The sequence below is a fragment of the Equus caballus genome, chromosome 2 (assembly GCF_041296265.1).
Source record: "Equus caballus isolate H_3958 breed thoroughbred chromosome 2, TB-T2T, whole genome shotgun sequence".
Taxonomy (NCBI): domain Eukaryota; kingdom Metazoa; phylum Chordata; class Mammalia; order Perissodactyla; family Equidae; genus Equus; species Equus caballus.
In genome coordinates this window covers 13,152,253-13,173,211 of record NC_091685.1, presented here as the reverse complement: position 1 = coordinate 13,173,211, position 20,959 = coordinate 13,152,253, and the positions used below count along the sequence as shown (strand labels likewise).

At 37.5% G+C, this 20,959-nt stretch overlaps 1 protein-coding gene and 1 long non-coding RNA gene across 2 annotated transcripts in view; one reads left to right on the top strand and one right to left on the bottom strand.

The window, feature by feature from the left end:
• ZSWIM5 (zinc finger SWIM-type containing 5) overlaps positions 1–15,233 on the bottom strand; it is a 231,536-nt gene extending 216,303 nt beyond the window's left edge. The window contains exon 1 of the mRNA XM_023631131.2: positions 14,505–15,233. Coding sequence (XP_023486899.1) covers positions 14,505–15,099 — 595 coding nt within the window. The 5' untranslated portion in view covers positions 15,100–15,233. The remainder of the gene's footprint in view (positions 1–14,504) is intronic.
• A 97-nt stretch (positions 15,234–15,330) lies between these two features.
• Positions 15,331–19,951, top strand: LOC138923158 (uncharacterized). Its single transcript, XR_011436381.1, has 2 exons — positions 15,331–17,875; positions 18,433–19,951. It is a non-coding gene; the product is annotated as an uncharacterized lncRNA (long non-coding RNA).
• Positions 19,952–20,959: the final 1,008 nt, after the last annotated feature.

Here is a 20,959-nt window from a genome sequence, read left to right as displayed (position 1 = left end):
AGAATAAACTAAATTTTCTCTTGGTTCCTACCCATTCCCCTTTCTCTTCACAGAGATTGTTTGATGTAAATCCTTTCAGATTTTTTTCAATGCTTTTCCAAAAACTTATGTACCCGTTAAAACATAGAGAATTATTTTGGATAAACTAGGTTAAGAACAAGCATTTAAAAATAACAAAGGATAGATACCACAAATTTTCCTAATATCAGCAAACTGTAGTGTTACTGAGCTTAATGACTTTTTCATATAACTCTTTCCTGAATCTAGTCTATCCATTTAATTCAATTTGACCCCCAAATTTCAAATCTGGTTTGGAACAAGCTAGTGTATAAATCAATTAATAATCAATTCAACCAACATCTACTAAGCACAGTCTATGTAAATCACTGTGGTAAGTGCTACAGAGCAGTGGTTCCCAAACATTTAAATCTGGAGAGTTTGTCAAAAATACAGATTCCGAGCCCCATTCCAATCTCAGTTAACCAGAATTTCCGAGAAGGAAGTCCCAGAATCTGTATTTTACCAAAACTCTTCAAGTGACTTGAGCAAAGTGTAAAGCAGCCAGAGCTGGGAACCACTGTCATGAAAGTCATAGAAACGAACAAGACTGAGAACTCTGTCTTTTTTCTCAATTCATTTCCACAAAGACCTCTTAAAAGTCCATTATGAAAGCTAATAGGTATTGTGCTGGATGCTGAATATATTGTAGGATACAGTTCTTGCCCTGAAAACACTTAGAGACTGAAAGGGAAGACAATACCTGTAACAAACAGTTATAACATAAGCTGAAAGTAGAAAGCGCTGTCTGTCGCCTCACTAAAATGTACGTCCCATGAAAGCAGTAACTTTGTGTTATTCGCTGCCACATCTCCAGTGGCTAGACCAGAGCCTAGCACATAATAGGTGCTCAACAAACAACTGCCAAATAATGCACAGGACTGAAGTAGAAAGAAAGTTTAATTTCAACTAAGTAGATAAGGAAATGGCACTTTTAAGAACAGATGCCTAGACTGTTAAGAGGCAAGAAGGGGGAAAAAATAGAACTAATATTCACAGTACTCCTACAATGTATAAGAAATTCCAAATTGACTTTAAATACATTATCTCATTTAATGATCATACAAATATTCTGAGATAGTACTGTGTCTCCATTTTACAGATGAAGAAACAGAGGCACAGAGAAGTTAAGTAACTTGTCATCCAAGTTTACACAGCTAGAAAGTGGCAGAACTAGGATTTGAACCTAGGTCTCCAAAAATAAGGTTAGCAATTTAGACCTCATTCCCTAAGAAACAGAATGTCTTTGAAAGTTTTCTTTTTCTTTTTTTCTATTTAGGATATTTGCTCTTTCAATAAAGCTTTATTGTGATATAATTGATATATCATTAAATTCATCCTTTTAAAGTGTACAATTCAGTGGTATTTAGTATACTCACAGATTTGTGCAACCATCATCACTATCTAATTTTAGAACATTTTCATCACCCCAAAAGGAAACCCCATACACATTAGTAATTATTTTCCTTACCCCCAGCCCCTGGACACTACTAATCTACTTTCTGTCTCTAGGATTTGCTTATTCTGGACATTTCATATAAATGGAATCATCTAACATGTGGCCTTTTTTTAAACTTTTTTGATTGTCATAAAATATACAGAAGATTTACCATTTAACCAGTTTAAATGTATAGTCAGTGGCACTAAGTACATTCACACTGTTATGCAACCATCACCACTATTTGCCTATTCTAGGCAGTTCATATAAGTGGAATCATATAATTTTTGCCCTTTTTTGCCTGGTTTATTTGACTTAGCATAATATTTTCAATGTTCATCCATGTTGTAGCATGTATCAGGATTTCGTTCCTTTTTAAGGCTGAATAATATGCCATTGTATGAATATATCAGATTTTGTTTATCCATTCATCTGTCAATAGACACTTGGGTTGCTTCCACCTTTGGGCTGTTGTGACTAATGTTGCTATAAACATGGGTGTACAAATACCTGTTCAAATTCCTGCTTTCAATTCTTCTGGTTACATACCCAGAAGTGGAATTACTGGATCATATGGTACTTTTATGTTTAATTTTTTTAGGAAATGCCATATCATTTTCCACAGGAGCTGCACTATTTTACATTCTCACTAGTGATGCACAAGGGTTCCAATTTCTCCATATCCTCACTCACACTTGTTATTTTCTGGTTTTTTGATAATAGCCACCCTAAGGGGTATGAATTGCTGTCCCACTGTGGTTCTGACTTGCATTTCCCTAATGATCAGTGATATCGAGCACCGTTCCATGTGCTTATTGGCTATTTGCATATCTTCTTTGTAGAAGTGTTTATTCAAATCCTTTGCCCATTTTTTAATTGGGTTGTTTCTTTTTTGTTGTTGAGTCATAGGAGTTCTTTATATATTCTGGACATTAATTCCTTATCAGACATGTTGATTTTGAGTGGCTACATGGGTATCCTTTTAAAAATATGTAGCAGGCAAATATACATGATGATCTTGAATTCCAGAGGAAGAAACAACAACGTAGAATTAACAGTCATATTATTTGCACAGTGACGTTTATAAAGTGCTTTCACATATATTAGCTTATTTAGAATCTCACAAAAATCCTGACGCTTTTGAAACTCTCGCTGTTCACAGACAATGTGATCTTATATATAGAAAACCCTAAAGAATCCATTGGAAAACTATTAGAAATAATTAATAACTACAGTAAAGTTGCAGGGTACAAAATCAACTTACAAAAATCAGTCGCATTTTTATACACTAATAACATACTTAGAGAACTCAAGAATACAATTCCATTTACAATTGCAACAAAAAGAATAAAATATCTAGGAATAAATTTAACCAAGGAGGTGAAGGACTGATACAATGAAAACTATAAGACATTATTGAAAGAAATAGATGATGACATAAAGAAACAGAAGGAGATTCCATGCACATGGATTGGAAAAATAAATATAGTTAAAACGTCCATACGACCCAAAGCAATCTACAGATTCAATGCGATCTCAATCAGAATCCCAATGACATTCTTCACAGAAATAAACAAAGAATCATAAAATTCATATGGGGCAACCAAAAACCCTGAATTGCTAAAGCAATATTGGTAAGAAAAAGAACAAAGCTGGAGGCATCACAATCCCTGACTTCAAAATGTACCACAAAGCTATAGTAATCAAAACAGCATGGTACAGGTACAAAAACAGGCACACAGATCAATGGAACAGAAGTGAAAGCCCAGAAATAAAACCACACATCTACGGGCAGCTAATCTTGAACAAACGTGCCAAGAACATACAGTGGAGAAAAGATAGTCTCTTCAATAAATGGTGCTGGGAAATCTGGACAAACACCTGCAAAAGAATGAAAGCAGACCATTATCTCACGCCACACACAAAAATAAACTCAAAATGAATCAAACACTTGAAGGTAAGTCCTTCAAATCATAAAACTCCTGGAAGATAATACAGGTAGTATATTCTTGTCATTGAACTTAAAAGGATCTTTTCAAATACCTTGTCTTCTCAGACAAAGGAAACAAAAGAAAAAATAAACAAGTGGGACTTGATCAGACTGAAGAGCTTCTGCAAGGCAAAAGAAACTAGGATCAAAACAAAAAGACAACCTACCAATTGGGAGAAAATATTTGGAAATCATATATCCAACAAGGGATTAATCTCCATAATATATAAAAAACTCACACAACTTAACAACAAAAAAACAAACAGCCCGAACAAAAAATGGGCAGAGGATATGAACAGACATCCAAAGAAGATATACAGATGGCCAATAAGTACATGAAAAGATGTTCAACATCACTAATCATCAGGGAAATGCAAATCAAAACCACACTAAGATATCACCTAACACCCGTTAAGATGGCTATAATCACTAAGACTAAAAATAACAAACATTGGAGAGGGTGTGGAGAAAAGGGAACCCTCATACACTGCTGGTGGGAACGCAAACTGGTGCAGCCACTATGGAAAACAGTATGGAGACTCCTCAAAAAACTAAAAATAGAAACACCATATGACCCAGCTATCCCACTACTGGGTATCTACCTAAACAACTTGAAATCAACAATCCAAAATAATATATGTACCCCTATGTTCATTGCAGCACTATTCACAACAGCCAAGACATGCAAACAATCCAAATGCCCACTGATCAATAACTGGATAAAGGAGATGTGGTGCATATATATATACAATGGAATACTACTCAGCTATAAAAAAAGACAAAATCGTCCCATTTGCAAAAACGTGGATGGACCTGAAGGGTATTATGCTAAGCGAAATAAGCCAGACTGAGAAAGGCAAACACCATATGATTTCACTCACATGTCGAATATAAACAAACACATGGACAAAAAGCAGTTCAGTGCTTACCAGGGGAAGGGAGGTGGGGGGTGGGCACAGGGGGTAAAGTGGAGCACTTACGTGGTGACGGACAAGAACTACTGTACAAGTGAAATTTCACAATGATGCAAACTATTATGAACTCAATTAAAAAAATGCAAGTAGAAAGTTCCTAGCATCTGGAAAAAAAAAAAATCCTGACATTTTTACAGATGAGAAAACTAAGGCAGATCTCCTAACTTCAAATCCCAAGATTAAGATTATTTGGAAGTGCTTCAGGGCTTCAAAGAGAAGCAGCAGCTAGCCAAGCTGATAAGAGTTCTGGGCCCACCACAAACCCCAAAACAGCTCCAATTTTTCTGTTGCAAAAACTGGAATACCATCTAAGATTTCATTTCAAAATGAACAGAGTTGCTTTAAAAAAATTTTAAACCACTATATTATAAGATGCTATCTTATGTTCATAAAACAGTAATTGAAGCTATAGAAATAAATAAGATTGCTAAATTGGAAAGTTTGGGGCAAGAACGTACATTCTACTTTTGCTGGGTAAGAGAATAAAGAAGGAAGGTAGAAAGAAAACCAGAATGGTGAAGTAAAGCAAAAATCTAAGAAGAAGCATTTCAAGAGGAAGGTGCAGCAGACTACAGAAAATTCTATACAGAGGTCATAAAGGATGAGGACTGGAAAAAGGATACTGTCTTTGGTAACCATGAGGTCACTGGCGACCTTTAAGAGATCAATTTTAATACAGTGAGTGAAAGCCCAAGTCAGATTGAAAAGCCTCTAGAGGTAGGGAGAACGTTGAAAAAGGAAACAAACACAGAACACTCTCAATAATTTTGGTATAATAACAGTGAATATTTACATAGCACATAAGAGTGCTAGGCCTTGTTCCAAATACTTTACATATTAATTAATTTATCTTCAAAACAATCGTTGGTACCATCATTCTGTCCATTTACAGTTGAGGAAACTGAGACATAGTGAGGAGCCAGAATTCTGAGGCTACTAGCTGCACAGTCCCTGCATATACGTGATAATGTACAATATAATCATATTATATAATATATATTACCATATTATATAATATATGTGACAATGTATATTGTAGATCTATGCAAATTTATATAATAGTAAACAGTACAATAATATTGAGCGAAAGAAAAGATTAGCAAGATTATTTTTTCAAAATAGGGAACCATAACATGGGGAAGGATTTTATGTCACTTATATCAACGTACATTGGTGATGCTTTCCAGTCATGTCAGTTTATCAGGTGTTGATAGATTTAAGCAAAATAAAAACAGGCTGACTTTTCCTGAATGTACTATGCTAAAGGTTTCCATTCAATAAAACCAGGAATGAACAGGGAAAAAAATGTAACTATCTCCAAGCCTTGCAAAGACATAGTACATTTTCCTGTTGCTTACAGACCACAAGACAATGAATGAATGGACCAAAATCTATTCCACTGATTAGCTCTATCATATATTTGTACCTAAAAGAAGCAACAATTTTTTTAACAAAGGATTATATAAAGATAAGCTATTCTAAAGACAGAAATCTGTAAAATTTATTCTGAGAAAAAAGGATGAATATCTGGTAATATGTTTGTCATTTTCCTGCCTGATTCAATGCTACCCCTTTGAATCAACTATGCACTAGAGTATTACAGAGCATAGAAATGTCAATACAGAAGGAATTTCATTGGGGCCGGCCTGGTGGCGCAGTGGTTAAGTTTGCATGTTCCGCTCCGGCAGCCCGGGGTTTGCCGGTTTGGATCCTGGGTGCAGACATGGCACTGCTTGGCAAGCCATGCTGTGGCAGGCATCCCACATATAAAGTAGAAGATGGGCACGTATGTTAGCTCAGGGCCAGTCTTCCTCAGCAAAAAGAGGAGGATTGGCGGCAGATGTTAGCTCAGGGCTAATCTTCCTAAAAAAAAAAAAAAAGGAGGAGGAATTTCATGAAGGGTTAATCTAACTTGTAAACAATAGCGTTTTCGATCTTTATGGTAATATTAGACATAACTTTAATGTTTCTTATAATTGGAATTATATTAAAATAGAGCATTATATCCAGTTTCCCCATTTCTCCAGTTAATCACTTCCTCCAATAGTAACTTTGCCTCCATTGTAACTACCTCTATTATTACAAAACATTGTGTTAAATGCTATTTTATGAGTATCATATACTAAGCTGTGTACTCCTTAAATATAGGAATTATGTTCTATTTTGCATAGAACATTAAAAAATGTTAAATATAAGTCTTATAAATGAAGGAGTAAACAAACAAAATTATACACTGGCATTACAATTAGACAAATGTCTTTTGATGGTGACAATGACAAAGAATTTATACGCTTTTGCATAAGACCTTTCCAAAACACAGATACATATTCTTTAAGTGGTAAGAGAACAATTTTCTTTGAGATCCATTAACAAACCTAAAGATATGTAAAACAGAATAGATTGAACTAGAAAAAAGTTGACACGGCCCACAGCATTTGTGTAATAAATATTACACGTTTTGATTGCCTATAGTAAGTTAAAAACACTGATAACATTAATAGAGACCATCATTTTTCTAGAGCAGTGTTTTTTAACCTTATTTGCACATAAAACTACCTAGGAGCTTTCTTAAAATTCTGAAGTTCAGTCCTCATTCTCAACAGATTCTGATTTAATTAATTTGGGGTGAGTCCTGGGCACTGTCTTTTAAAAAAAATCTCCCCAGGTAATTTTAATGTGAAACCAAGACTGGAACCCACTCTTCTCTCCTTTAAAATCAAATTTGTGAAGTATAATTTACATTCAATGAGATTTACCAATTTTAAGCACACAATTCAGTAAGTTTTAACAAATGAATAGCTATGCAACCACGACCATAATCATAACATAGAACATTTTCATTACCCAAAAAAGTCTCCTCACATCCCACCTCCCTCTCCCCTAGCAATCACTGATCTACTTTCACTATAGCTTTGGGCTTTCTAAGATCTCATACACGTGGAATTCTATTTTATGTACTCTTTTTGGTCTGGCTTCTTTAATTCAGCACAACGTTTCTGAGGTTTATCCATGTTGCTAGGCTATCAGTAGTTCTTCTTTACTGCTAAATAGTACTCCATTGTACAGATATACAACAATTTCTTTATTCACTCATGTGATAGACACTTGGGTTGTTTCCAGTTTAGAGCTATTCTGAATAAAGCTGTTCTGAATATTGAAGTACAAGTCTATACGAACATATGTTTTCATTTCTCTAAAGTAAATACCTAGGATGGGGTTGCTGAATCTTATGATTAAGTGTATGATTAACTTTATAAGAAACTGGTTCCCAAAGTGGCTGTATCATTTTGCATTCCCACCAGCAATGTAAGAATTCTAATTGCTCCACATCCTTGCAACCACTTGGTATTTTCAGTCTTTTATTTTTAGCCATTCTAGTGGGTGTGGAATAGTTTCTCCTTGGGTTTTAATTTGCATTTCCCAAAGGCCTAAATGATAATAAGAATACAAACAACTGTTCTCAAAGCAAGAAAACCACTAGAAAGAAGGGTACTTCATCTTTTGATTCAATAGTCTATTTTTAAAGAAGGTAACAATATTATACTGTTCTGCATACTACATTCATTGCTCCATTATAATGAGAAGCAAGCATATGACCAAAAAAATGTATACGTAAAACTTTTCAAAAACAGGTTTCTGAGAACCTCTTAAAGTCAAGTATCCACTCAGTTTATAACCTTCCACTTACATAAAGACAGCAACATAATGTAGTCCTCGGAAGCTTAGGCTTTAGTGTCCAACCTGGGTTTGTATTCTAAGGCAGGAAAATACAAAGTATTTTGAAATGATTACCACCAAAAACAGGTAAACAGTTATTTACTGAGCCTTACACAAAACAAGAGACTAAATGTTCAATGAATGAATCAAGAACTAGTAAATAAGCTTCAAGGCCCTATTTTTTTAATCTATGTAATGCTTTAAAAATCAGAAACATCCAGAAATTACAAAATGCCATTATATCTCCTAGACTCCAGTTACATATAAATCAATGAAGAGAGATGTTTATACTATACAAATATAAAAAAGTTATATAACTATTTACTCATTCATTCAATAAACATTTACTGAGCACCAACTTAGGGCATCCATATACATTCTAAGGGGGAGAACAATTTTTCTCAATATTGAGAACCAAAAATTAATCAATTGGCTACACATGATTATGAAAAGTATCAGAGTAATTTAGCATATGATAATATAATGATAAAGCTAATATTAAAATTAGTGTGATTTCTTTAGCATACCAGTTGCCTATATTAGGAAAGAAATAGGCCTATTAATAAACCACAAGGTAGAAAATTCATATAAAAGTAATCTGGAATAGACTGTAGTCTACTTCTAATATCAAACACTAATTCTAAATCATATTAACTTGGGGTTTGGAAACAGGTTAAGACACGGTTCATATGCTTTCAGAGTTACCTATTTCTAAAGATGAGTTATAAATACTTTAAGGGTTACCTATTTCTGAAGACCAGTTTTAAATGGTATGCATGAAAAAAAATCCCACAGTAATCTGTTCATCCATGCATGTATACCCTGAGTGCTGCACTGCACAGTCATCATTTTTATAAAGAATAATGACAGGTTTAACCTTTAAACAACCACTGACTTGTCAAAAAAGTTCCACATGTATTAAAAATATAAAATAATCAATTGTGCAAATCAAATCAATTAAATTGAAATAATGTTTACCTAATAAAATGAATGTGGTGATTTCTAATTTAAACCATATCCAATGCAAAAAAGTTTAAAATTCACATGAAACTCTATTACGCAACAAGAAACAAGTATGAGAAGCTGTTATGAGTTGAATTGTGTACCCCCCAAAATGGTACGTTGAAGTCCTAACCTCCAGTACCTCCGAATGTGACCTTACTTGGAAATAGGGTCATTGCACATGTAATTAGTTAAAATGAGGTCATAGTGGAGTAGGTTGGGCCCCTAATCCAATATGACTGCTGTCCTTATAAAGTAGCTATGTGAAGACATAAACCCATAGGAAGAATGCCATGTGACTACAAAGATGAAGGTAGAGACTGGAGTCACACAGTTGCGTGCCAATGAAGCCCAAAGATTCCCAGTAAACCAATAGAAGCTAGAAAGAGGCAAGGAAGGATTCCCACACAGGTTTCAGAGGGAGCATAGCCCTGCCGATGCCTTGATTTCAGACTGGCCTCCAAAACTGTGAGACAATGAATTTCTGTTGTCTGAAGCCACCCAGTTTGGGGCACTTTGTGGCAGCAGCTATAGGAAACTATTACAGTATTTTCAGTATCTCTTGTACGTTAATTTACTGATACACTAATGTCTTGATTTTTTAAACTTATTTTCTAAATTATAATACAGCAAACTCGACTTTTTGGGGTATAGTTCTATACATTTTAACAAATATATATATATTTACGTAATCATCACCATAATAGGATACTGACAGTTAATGTCTTCACTTTTAAAAGCCATCCCTGAAACAAGAGAAGTGAAACTATTTCACATAAGCATAAATTTCCAGCCCCTTCACATCAAAATTTAGACTTTGTACTCACACTTCAATAATATATTTTTCTAATTCCTAGAGATAACCTCTAAAATAAAATCCACTATCTTCAGTTTATTCACTATTTTTAAAATCTAAAGCTCTACCCTTGAGAAAGTCACCTTCAACAAGAATTCACCTAAAGCTTTCATTTGAAGAAACTGATAAATCACCATTCCTTCCACAAAACAGGTGGTCAAGAGAGAAGATACACATATGTTGTAACACTCACATTACTTAATGTTATCAGTTTATTATATATGTAAGTATGGAGTTTTCCCCCTATCTTCTAATACGATATTCATACTAAAAATTCAGGCTTCTCTCTCTCTTTTTTTTTTCTTTTTTAGTTTTATAACAAACACTGAGACGTCTATTCTTAACAATCACTGTTCAACAAACATTTATTGAATATTAAGATATGTGTGTGATCTTTTAGAGTGGAGGAGGAGGGAGAGAACTCATTGCTTTAAAAAAAAAAGCAATGTGATTTTAAAATTTGGTACGTCTCCATTCTAGAAAATGTTACCGCTTATCCCTTAAAGGTAGGCAGCTGCCTTCTGTGCTGGACTATCTTACATATAAATTAAGTCATTTTTCCCCACATGAAGATTTATTATAATTTCATCTAGACTAACTTTCAAAGCTATAAAGCTTTTTAGGTAAGGATATCTTTTGTTCTCCCAAATAACATAGATCAAAACAAACCATATATAAAAATCAACAACTGTTAATACTTATTACTGCTGTATTTCACAAAAGCTGTTGTATAGGAAAATTTCACAGATGTTTATTGATAATATACAAGTGCTCATAATTATAAACTTACTACTTGATGTTTAAGTTATGGATAACTTCCTGAAATGGACCTTTTTATTACTACTGACTTTGTAATTATACTTCTTCCACATAAGGTAGTACTTAGCATTGTGGTTCTTGATAGTCTTAAGACTGTCCAAGGACAAATTACGTGCTTACTAGAAAATGTGTAGGCCAAAAATATGGGGTTTTGTTGAAGTCAAATGTCAGAATCTATGAAAATTTCTGGATAAATATTTATACAATTAAGATATACCAGCACAGAAGGCCCATACAATTAAGATATACCAGCAAAGGCGACCCCTGCGTGCCTTTACCCAATTTTTAAAAATCTAAATACTCAAATAAATATAGTATTCTGCATTTAAGAGAGAAAAACTGGGGCCGAGTGGTTAAGTTTCCACGCTCCGCTCCGGCAGTCCAGGGTTTTACCAGTTCAGATCCAGGGCGCCAACATGGCATCGCTCATCAGGCCATGCTGAGTTGGCGTCCCACATGCCACAACTAGAAGGACCCACAACTAAAATACACAACTATGTACTGAGGGGATTTGGGGAGAAAAAGCAGAAAAAAAAAAAGAGAAAAACTGTTAGTGCTTCTTTTCCCTCAATCAATTCAGATTTCCCTAAGAAGGCACAAAACTTCTTTAAGTTTTACCAAATACAGAGAAATTAATTTAAACTACAATGAACAGCAAAAAAAAAAAGGTCAACATCTTAAAATTATTAGTAAATTATAGCTGTCCCATTCTTATACCCTCTGCAGACTCCTGAATAAGTATTTTCCTAAGGCTTATACTTCCACTATATCCATGGGCTTCTTAAACAGGTTAAACATGCAGATGCTTGAAACATCTGAACTCTATTACCTTCATAATACTGAGAGATCAGATAGTAAGTCTATTCACACAGCTTCAAATTTACAGATGTCCATGAAAAGACTACTTTACAATCTTCCCCTTTTAAAAGGAACAATACTTCTGATTCGGTACTGTTATGTAAAAGAAATGTATTCTTTGAGCATAACAACCTATAGTTCTCCCATTTGTTTACATCAAATTGGAAAAGTTTTAGTTCAGATTCAAAATCTGATACTTTCTACACAGTACATGCTTTCAATCAGTCCAGGAGTTCCCACTACCAGATTCTTTGTGGAAAGTAATTAGAAGTTACTTAATTTAATACGCCTACTTTTTGCACAAGTTTATTGTTATCTAATTTATTTTCCTTCATAAATTTTTTGTGCTGTGCTATTTTCTTCATTTTAAAAAATTTATTTATTTGTATTTTAACGTCTTGTTGTTTTCTTCATTTAAATCTCCTTATGAATCTTTTCTTTAAAACAATGTTGTTATAGAAATACCCTAACTTCCCTTCCTTTCTAAAGCATCAGCCTTCAGTAACTTCCCAATTCTGAGGTTACAACTACAGCTAGGAAAATGTAAGGAAATATGCAGAATTTTTAATTAGCACCACTTAGTAATTAAATTGAGTTTGAAGTGAAGTTATAAACTGAAGAACATGATTACTATCTTGCTACTTACAAATCACTTTTTCACTCATCTCTTGGCAATACTTTTATAAAACCTATCATCTAGATTAAGTCACATACTAACATTTTAAGTCTAAGAGATGAGAGAGGAGTCTCTAATTTTACATATTAAAGCGGGGTTCATGCCAAGATACAAAACTCAAAATGATACAGAATGGAATACAGTATATCCTTCTCTTCCACATTCATTAGCATGAATTAAGCTCAGAAAAATAAAGATTACCCAGCACATGGTTCTCAAATAGCATTACCTAAAATGATTAGTTCATTCTCTGACCTTCATTTATGAAATCCAAAGTGAAAATCAGAAAATATGCTTATATGTGTCTTTTCTCCAGCCCCTAGAAACTATCATACAAGACCTCATCACCTCAATAAGCATATCAACTATCATATTATAAAAGAAAAATACCTAATTTAAACATGACCTGGATCTCCCACAAAATCTGATTTCATTGGGAACTGGACATTATAATCACTTTCAAAATATATACCTCTTTAAAACTCTTCCTCTCCCTCATTTGCCCCCTCAAGTTTGAAAATTTTTTCAAATCCATCTCTTACTACGAAACAACTTAAACTGATACTTTTTAATCTAAAATATTCTAAACAAGAATCTTAAAAGTTAACTGATCTAAACTCATACAAAGAATAAAGTTTACAGACTAACAGAGAAATGCCTATATTCATTTCATGTTTTCAATATTTCAGTATTAAAGCTGTACACCCTAATTATTCAATTCATTCCTGCAAAAATACACACAAATACACAAAGGACTAGCCTTTTTCAAATAAAACTTTCTCAATCCACTGTCACTATATTCTGTCACAGGATAAATTTAGATAAATCTACATTTCATATTTGCAAAACAAATTGTGATATACTGTTGTTTTAAAAAGAAACACAGGATTCAATGACTTTCAATAACCAGAAGTAGATTGCTTTATATGAAACACCACAATGCACCACTCTTCAAAAGGACAAAAATTTCAAATATGTTAATTTCACCTGGGGAGGAGAGAGCTAGATGTTTGGGGGGGCAGGAGGGGGGGTAGGTGTGTTCCTGTGCTTGCTAAATACTAAAAACAACCTCTCTCCAACTCCTTTCAAAAATCATTATTTTCTCAATAAATCCGGGCATACACTGTACAATAAAATTCACAAAGATAAGTGCGCTTCCAGAATGCTATAATAATCCAAACAGGGAAAAATCAGTTTTCCTTTTCCCCATAGCAAGTCAATGTTAAACAATGTCATTTTTTTCCCTTTCTCCCTAACCATTCCACAGACCAGGACCACTGTATTTGTCTATTTAATAAGATTAACAAACTGACTAGAAGCTCTGGAGGAGTAAAAGAAATCATTTTTCATTTTTCCACAAACAGAAAAATAAAACAAAAGCATATACGAAGACTTCTTAAAGGAGGAGCATTTGAAAAACCCAACGTGACCAGCTTTTGATTTACCCCAGTCTGACAAGGAAGACAGACCCCACCCCCACTCCAGATTGTGTGGCTTTTTTTTTCCTTGGGTGGGGGTGTGGAGGAGAGAAGCTGTCACAGTTCCATCTTTGGTTATTGTTAAGTCCGCAGCCTAGATGCCCAAGTATCAGAGGTCCAGGAGAAAAATATTAAAGCCGATCATTTAAACTGTCTGAAATGCACGATATGTTGCTGATTTTTTTTTTCAATTTTAAAGTTCATTATTCCCAGCTTCAAGCTGCTGAGACTATAGATTACCTTTGACAGCCTGTCCCTCAAACATTCCCTATAGGACAGCTTGCTCCAGATTCAGCAACAATTCTCTCCTCTCTAAATTTAAATTAGAAAAACGCATTTCCGAAATTACCACATCAAAAAGGCATTCCTCCCCATCCTTTTTTCCTTTGGCGTGGGCTGTAGAATGAAGAGTGAAAAAGACACCTATTCGCTCTTCAAACAAAAAGAAATAGGAGTAGAGGGCCAGTGGGGGAAACAGCAGAGTGGACCTGAACGAAACGCTGAGAAAAGTTTTTTATGTGACTAGTTTGTCCTTCGGCAGGGGACCCGAGCCGGGGTCTCGGCCCAGGGCTGGTGCAGAGAGAAGGCACCTGCGGAAGAGGAGGCCGGGGACCAGAGAGGAGCCGGGAGAGCACCTACCGACTTGCAGCACGTTCTCCACGGAGCCGCTGTCCAGCAGACGGATGCCGCGGCGGAACGGCAGCCCCTCGCCGCCGCCACCCGCCGCTCCGGCCCCCGCGCCCAGCCCGGGGGACGCCACCGCCGCGGCAGCCCCGGGGGCGGAGCCGGCCGGAACGGCGGCCCCGGGGGGTGGCGGCGGCCCCTCCTCGGCCGGCGAAGCCCCCGTGGCGCCGCCAGCCGCGCCGGCGCCGGGGCCGCCCCGGTACTGGAAGCTGGAGTACATGCAGATCTCCCGCTCATTCCGCGGGAAGGACCAGTAGACGATGCGGCGCTGCACCGGCTCCGGGATCCGCTCGAAGCGCTCCTCCACCCGCTCGTACGCCCACTTTTCCGCCACCGTCTTAGCGGCGCAGTCCAGCAAGGACTCGGGCTGCAGGTGGGGGCGGGCCCCGGGGTGCAGGCAGCTGCCGCCGACGCCCCCCACCCCGCCGCTGGCCGTCCCGGGCGCCCCGCGAGGGTGCTGAGCCTGCGGGCTGGGCCACGAGCACAGGCGCTTGGCCGGAGAGACCGGCGGCGGCGAGAGCAGCTCCTCTCGCTCACCTCCTTCCGCCATTGCTGGGGACTGACTGACTGACTGAGGCGGCGGCGGCAGCGGCACCGGCGGCGGCGGAGACCCCGGCCACGGCCACGCGCCCCGCGCAAGCGCCCAGCTGCGGCGTCGGGGGGGCGGGGCGAGCAAACCCGCGAGCCGGCCGGCCCGAGTGGGGAGCCTCGGCCGGCCCGGGGCGCGCGCCGCGAGGGCCGACGGGGGCGGCCTGCGGACGAGGGTGAGGCGGCGCGCGCTGTCCGGGCCGCCGGGAGCGCGAGAAGGCGCGGGAGCGAGCGCGGGCCGGCGGCGCGCAGAGGGAGCAGACAACCCAGAACGCGCGGCGAGCGCTCGCGCGGGGCCGCCGGCCACCTAGGGGTCAGCCGCGCAGGGCACCCTCGCCAGCCCGCGCGCCTCCAACCCACCTGCCGCCAGACCAGCGAGGGGTGGAATGTGTCGCCAAGTGAAATGGCCGGGCCGCCTCCGTGAAGTTCTAGGCTTGCGGGGCACGGGGAGAGAGAAAATTCGAAATCAGCGTCCTGTGGTATGTTGACGAGACAGGAGACCGTCCCGGCCGAGCGGAGGATCTGGCAGAAAGATGCTGGGAAGACACTGGGGAAAAATGGGAAAGTTCGAGTGATGAAAACTCGCCTCACGCCACAACAGTAATGTCGGCGGTCCCTTCAGAGCCTGGCAAAGTCACGCCAGCCCCTGACTGGACAGTGGGGCGCCAAGATCTCACCGCCACGGCGTGCACCCTCCTAGGCTTTTGGAGAGTTTAGCACCTTGCATCCTAGGAAACAAAACACTTTTTGTGTAGTTTTGGGTAGAATTGTCTGATCCCCTGTCCCGAGTCTCAGTTGAGTCTTTTATGTTTTCCTCTCTTGGCTGAGTCTTCTGCACCTTCATATTACTGACAACAAGTTGTACACATATTTTTACATATTTCTGCACTGTCTGCCTGCCCAATTGACTGTAGACTTCATGAGAGCCAAGATCATGTCTATTTTCTTCACTATAATTTATCTTCTGCCTGGCATATCGTAGGTGCTCAAGAATGGCAACTTCACCGCTAACTTCTTCATAAACAACGCCGAGTTGTAAGCAACGGTCTGTTGCTCAGTCAAGCAAACTCAGGTTATTTCAGATTTGCAAACAAACTAACCTCTACAACTTTAAAATGTTCCAAGAACTATATTAAGAGAGTTCCTTTAGTTGCCGTCTCCCCTTCAAAATGAAGCAGCTCTAGAGTGTAGTGTAAAATAAGAATAAGAAGAGAGTAAATGACTAGAGACAGACTGGAGCCAAAGTAGTCTGGTTTTGCTGTAATCTCAGAATTAAAGAGCATAGGCTATAGAGTTAGAATTGGATGTGAATCACACTTGCTACTTGTGTGATACTCATCATGACTCAGTAAATCATTTGCTAGTAGTAATGCCTGTACAATTAACTGTTATAAGAATTAGAAATAATTCTAATCGAGTGCTTACTCAGTGTGGTAGATAATAAATATCTGTTTATATCTCTAAATAGATTTATATCTGTAAATATATAAGGGGATTATTGTAAAGTAGCATGATCTCTACTCCCCCTTGAATCTGGTACCATAATTATAAACTTTAATGGCACTCATTCTTTTCCGTCCTAGAACTTATCAGAGTTTGTTTTAGAGGTGAGTATTCTTTTAATGCCTTTCTCCCTGACCTGATTATGAGCTTTGTAAGGGCAGAAACCATTTCTATGTAAGGGCCTATCTCTAACACTTGCCATAATGCTTGCACATGGAAAGTGCACACAAAAAAATTTGCTTTCTGAATCAATGAATATGTTACTCTGATTTAATCAACTGCTAGAAAATATGGTTAAGAGAGGTTGGGACATAGCAAAAAATGTTACTTAAACATATTTATTGAGTTAAGTTTGATTCTTATGAGTTTGATTTAACTAGGTGCTTTCTCCTTATTTTGAGGACATTAAATAATATGGAAAAGTACAAAGAAAAGCATAACCTCTACCCACATTCTCACCACTCAGAATTAATAATTATTACTTAATATCATGACTATAGAAGAATGACACAACTTTAACATAGACAATGAAGACATTAAAATTGTTAATGATTTTGTTTACCATGGTTCAGTCATCAATTTAAATGGAAACTGCAGCCAAGAAATCAAGAAAAGACTGAGACTTGGAAGGGCAGCAATGAAAGAATTAGGAAAGATCCTCAAGTGTAGGGAAATATCATTCAAGACTAAGGCCAAGATTAGCTACACTCTCGTATTCGCAATTACCATGTACAGGTGTGAAAGCCGGACAGTGAAGAAAGCTGACAGGAAAAAAATTGATTCATTTGAAATATGGTGTTGGAGGAGAGCCTCACGGACACCCTGGACTGCTGGAAAGACAAAAAAGTGGGTCCTAGAGCAAATTAAGCCTGAACTGCTGCTGGAGGCAAAAATGACAAAACTGAGGCTGTCCTACTTTGGGCACAGCATGAGAAGACAGGATTCTTTGGGAAAAAATGCTGAGGAAAGTAGAAGCCAATAGGAAAAAAGGAAGAGCAAGTAATGAGATGGATTGACTCCATAAAGGAAGCCATGAGTCTACGGAAGCCTAGCAGGGCTGTTGAGGACAGGACATTGTGGACATCGCTCATTCATAGGGTCACCAGGCATTGGAGCTGACTAGACAGCACATAACAACAATTTAACATGTCGAAAGTCCACTTCAACCATCTCCATGTATCATCCCCAGGAGCAAGTACAACCTGAATTTGGAGTCCAATTTTTAAATTATGGGGGTGTGTATAACATTGTTTTGTGTGTGTTATGATTGCGTGTATTATTATTCATGTGTATTATTATTCGTGTGTATTATTGTGTGTGTATTTCATTTAATTAAATGGTATCACACTATCTACCATCATACTGGTACCTTTTTTTTCTGTGCATACTGATACACAAAGATCTCACTCATTCCTTTTAAGTGCTATAAAATATTCCACCTTAAGAATGTATCACATTTTCTTTCAACACCTACCTCCACCACTTGTTAGCTATATATAGCTTTAAAAAATGACTTAAGCCTTCTGTGCCTGGGCTTTCTAGTTTATAAAATGGGGATTATAAGAATTCTTACCTAATAAGGTTGTTTTGTAATTAATGTATGTGAATTGCTTGGAATAGTACCTACCACATGGTAAGTACTCAGTAAATGTTAGCTATTATTTATGTATTTATTTATTTCTTTAATGATAGACATTTAGGTTGTTTCCAGTATTTTTTTTTTAAAGATTGGCACCTGAGCTAACAACTGTTGCCAATCTTCTTTTTTTTTTTTTTATTCTTCTCCCCACAGCCCCCAGTACATAGCTGTATATTCTAGGTATGAGTGCCCTCTGGTTCTGCTACGTGGGACGCCGCCTCAGCATGGCTAGATGAGCAGTGCCATATCTGCGCCCAGGATCCAAACTGGTGAAACCCTGGACAGCTGAAGCAGAGCACATGAACTTAACCGCTTGGCCACGGGGAAGTCCCCACCAATATTTCTTATTATTGTAAACTGTACTTCAGTGAACATTCAATACTACAATGAACATTGTTGTGTGAACCTCCTTGAATATATATTCTAGAATTTCTGCTTGGGATATAGCCAGAATGAAATTACTCATCACGGGATACAAACACTTTCAATTTTGCTAAATGCCACCAATTTGTGTTCCAGTGTAGCTATACGAATGTATTAGTTATCCATGCTGAGTAACAAATAACTCCAAAACTGAGAGGTTTCAAATAACATTCATCATCTGTTAACTCTCACAGTTTCTATGAGTAAGGAATTTGGGAGCAACTTGGCTATGTGGTTCTGGCTCAGGATCTCTCATGAAGTTGGCATTAGGTATTGGCTGAGGCTGCAATCATCTGAAGACTTGACTGGGACTGGAGGATCTTCTTCTAAAGTGGCTCACTCACATGGCTAGTAAATTGGTGCTGGCTCTTGGCAGGAGGCCTCAGTTCCTCTCCAAGTGGACCTCTCTGATGGGCTGTTTGAATATCCTTATGGCATGGCTGGTTCTCCCCAAAGGAATTGGGGAAGCAAAGTAGAAGCTGCAGTGCTTCTGGTCTCAGAAGTCACACACCATCATTTCTGCTATATTCTATCCTATCTGACCAGCCCTGATTCACTGTCGGAGAAGACAACGCAAAAGCGTGAATCCCAGGAGGAGGCAAGGATCGCTGGAAGCCATGTTGGGTATTGACTGCCACAACCAACTCCCACCAGCACTGAGTAAGAGTACTGTTTCCCTATATCCTCACCAATATGCAATATTGTCAGAACTTATAATTTTTAACAGGCTGGTTAACAAGAAATGTTTTCTCATTATTTTTATTTGGTTACTGGTGAGGTTGAACATCATTTTATATATTTGTGGCCATCATACATCCTCTTCTGTTAATTGCCTAATTACCTCTTTTCTTCTACTTGATTGTTTAACATTTTCTTGATTTCTTGTACTTTATATGTTCTGGATAGTACTCTTTTGTGATATTCATTGCAAATTTCATCCCGTATGTCTCTTGTCTTTTAACCTTAATATGTCTTTTACTATATTTTGCTGTACTAAAGTTTTAAATTTCGATGAAATCAAATTAACTTTTGCACGTATTATATCTTATCTAAGGAAGCCCTCCATATTTTATATTTTCTTCTAGTAGCTTTGGAGTTTTTTTCATTTTTGAGTCTTTTTTCCTATCTGGAATTTATTTACTTTTCTTTCTATTGACGTAATTTTAATTTTTTCTATAGAGAGACCTCTTAATTGCTCTAAAACCATTTGTCAAATAAATCAACCTTTCCTCTGTTGATCTGTGATGTACTGAGTTGTCTGATATGAGTTTGTTTCTGGGCCTTTTTTTCTATTTCACTTACCTTTTTATCTCTTCCTGTTCCAATAATACACTCTTTTAATAAGTAATTAAATTTGGTAATATGTTTGGAATGTTTAGATGACTAGTAGGATGAATCCTCCTTCTTTGTCCTTGTTTTCAAATTTTTCTTAGCTATCCATGCACCTTTTTATCCTTCCATATAAACCTTATAATCAGTTTTTCTATGTTTCCCAAAAAGTCCTGCAGGGATTTTTGGGGGGGGGGGGAATTACGCTGAATTTATAGATCAACTTAGGGACAGCTAATACCTTTATAACTGAGTTTTCATAAATATAGTATATCTCTTCATTTATATGGGTCTTCTTTATCAATCTTTTTAAAAGGACTAAATATGTTATTGTTACACTTATGTTTATTTTGTGACCTTAGTGATTGCTAGATCTTTTCCGAAATAACATTAAACAAGAAACAATCTCACCTCTGGTAGCTTAAAATCTAGTTAGCGATAAGATGAAAAGTTAAATAACAAAAAAGTTAAATAAACAAGATATGAAAAGTTAGAAAAGTAATAGCTTCAGAGGATTGGGAAGTGACTTGAAGAAGCAGTAATTACTTTGGGAATCAGAAGAAAGATGACTTTGAGTAGAAATTGTGAGAGGAAGCTCTACTGTAGTCTTATTTCATCTAGATCTTGGAGAGTGAGTAGGATTCAAATAAGCCCAAAGGCTTAGGGAGGGAATTTCAATTGGGTTGAACAATTTCAGCAAAAATTGAAAAGCTGAAAAGCAGAACACATTTTCATGGAACAGTTGAAAATAAATCTATTTGGCTATAAAAGTGGGAAATAAAGATTAGAAAGTCTTTTCAAGCCAAATTATGAATAATCTGAAGTGCCAGGTTAAGGAATTTAAAGTTGGGTATACAGTTTGGGCAATGGGGTACCAAGAGAGTGAAGGTTGTTAGACATCTATATAGCATTATAACACTGAATATAA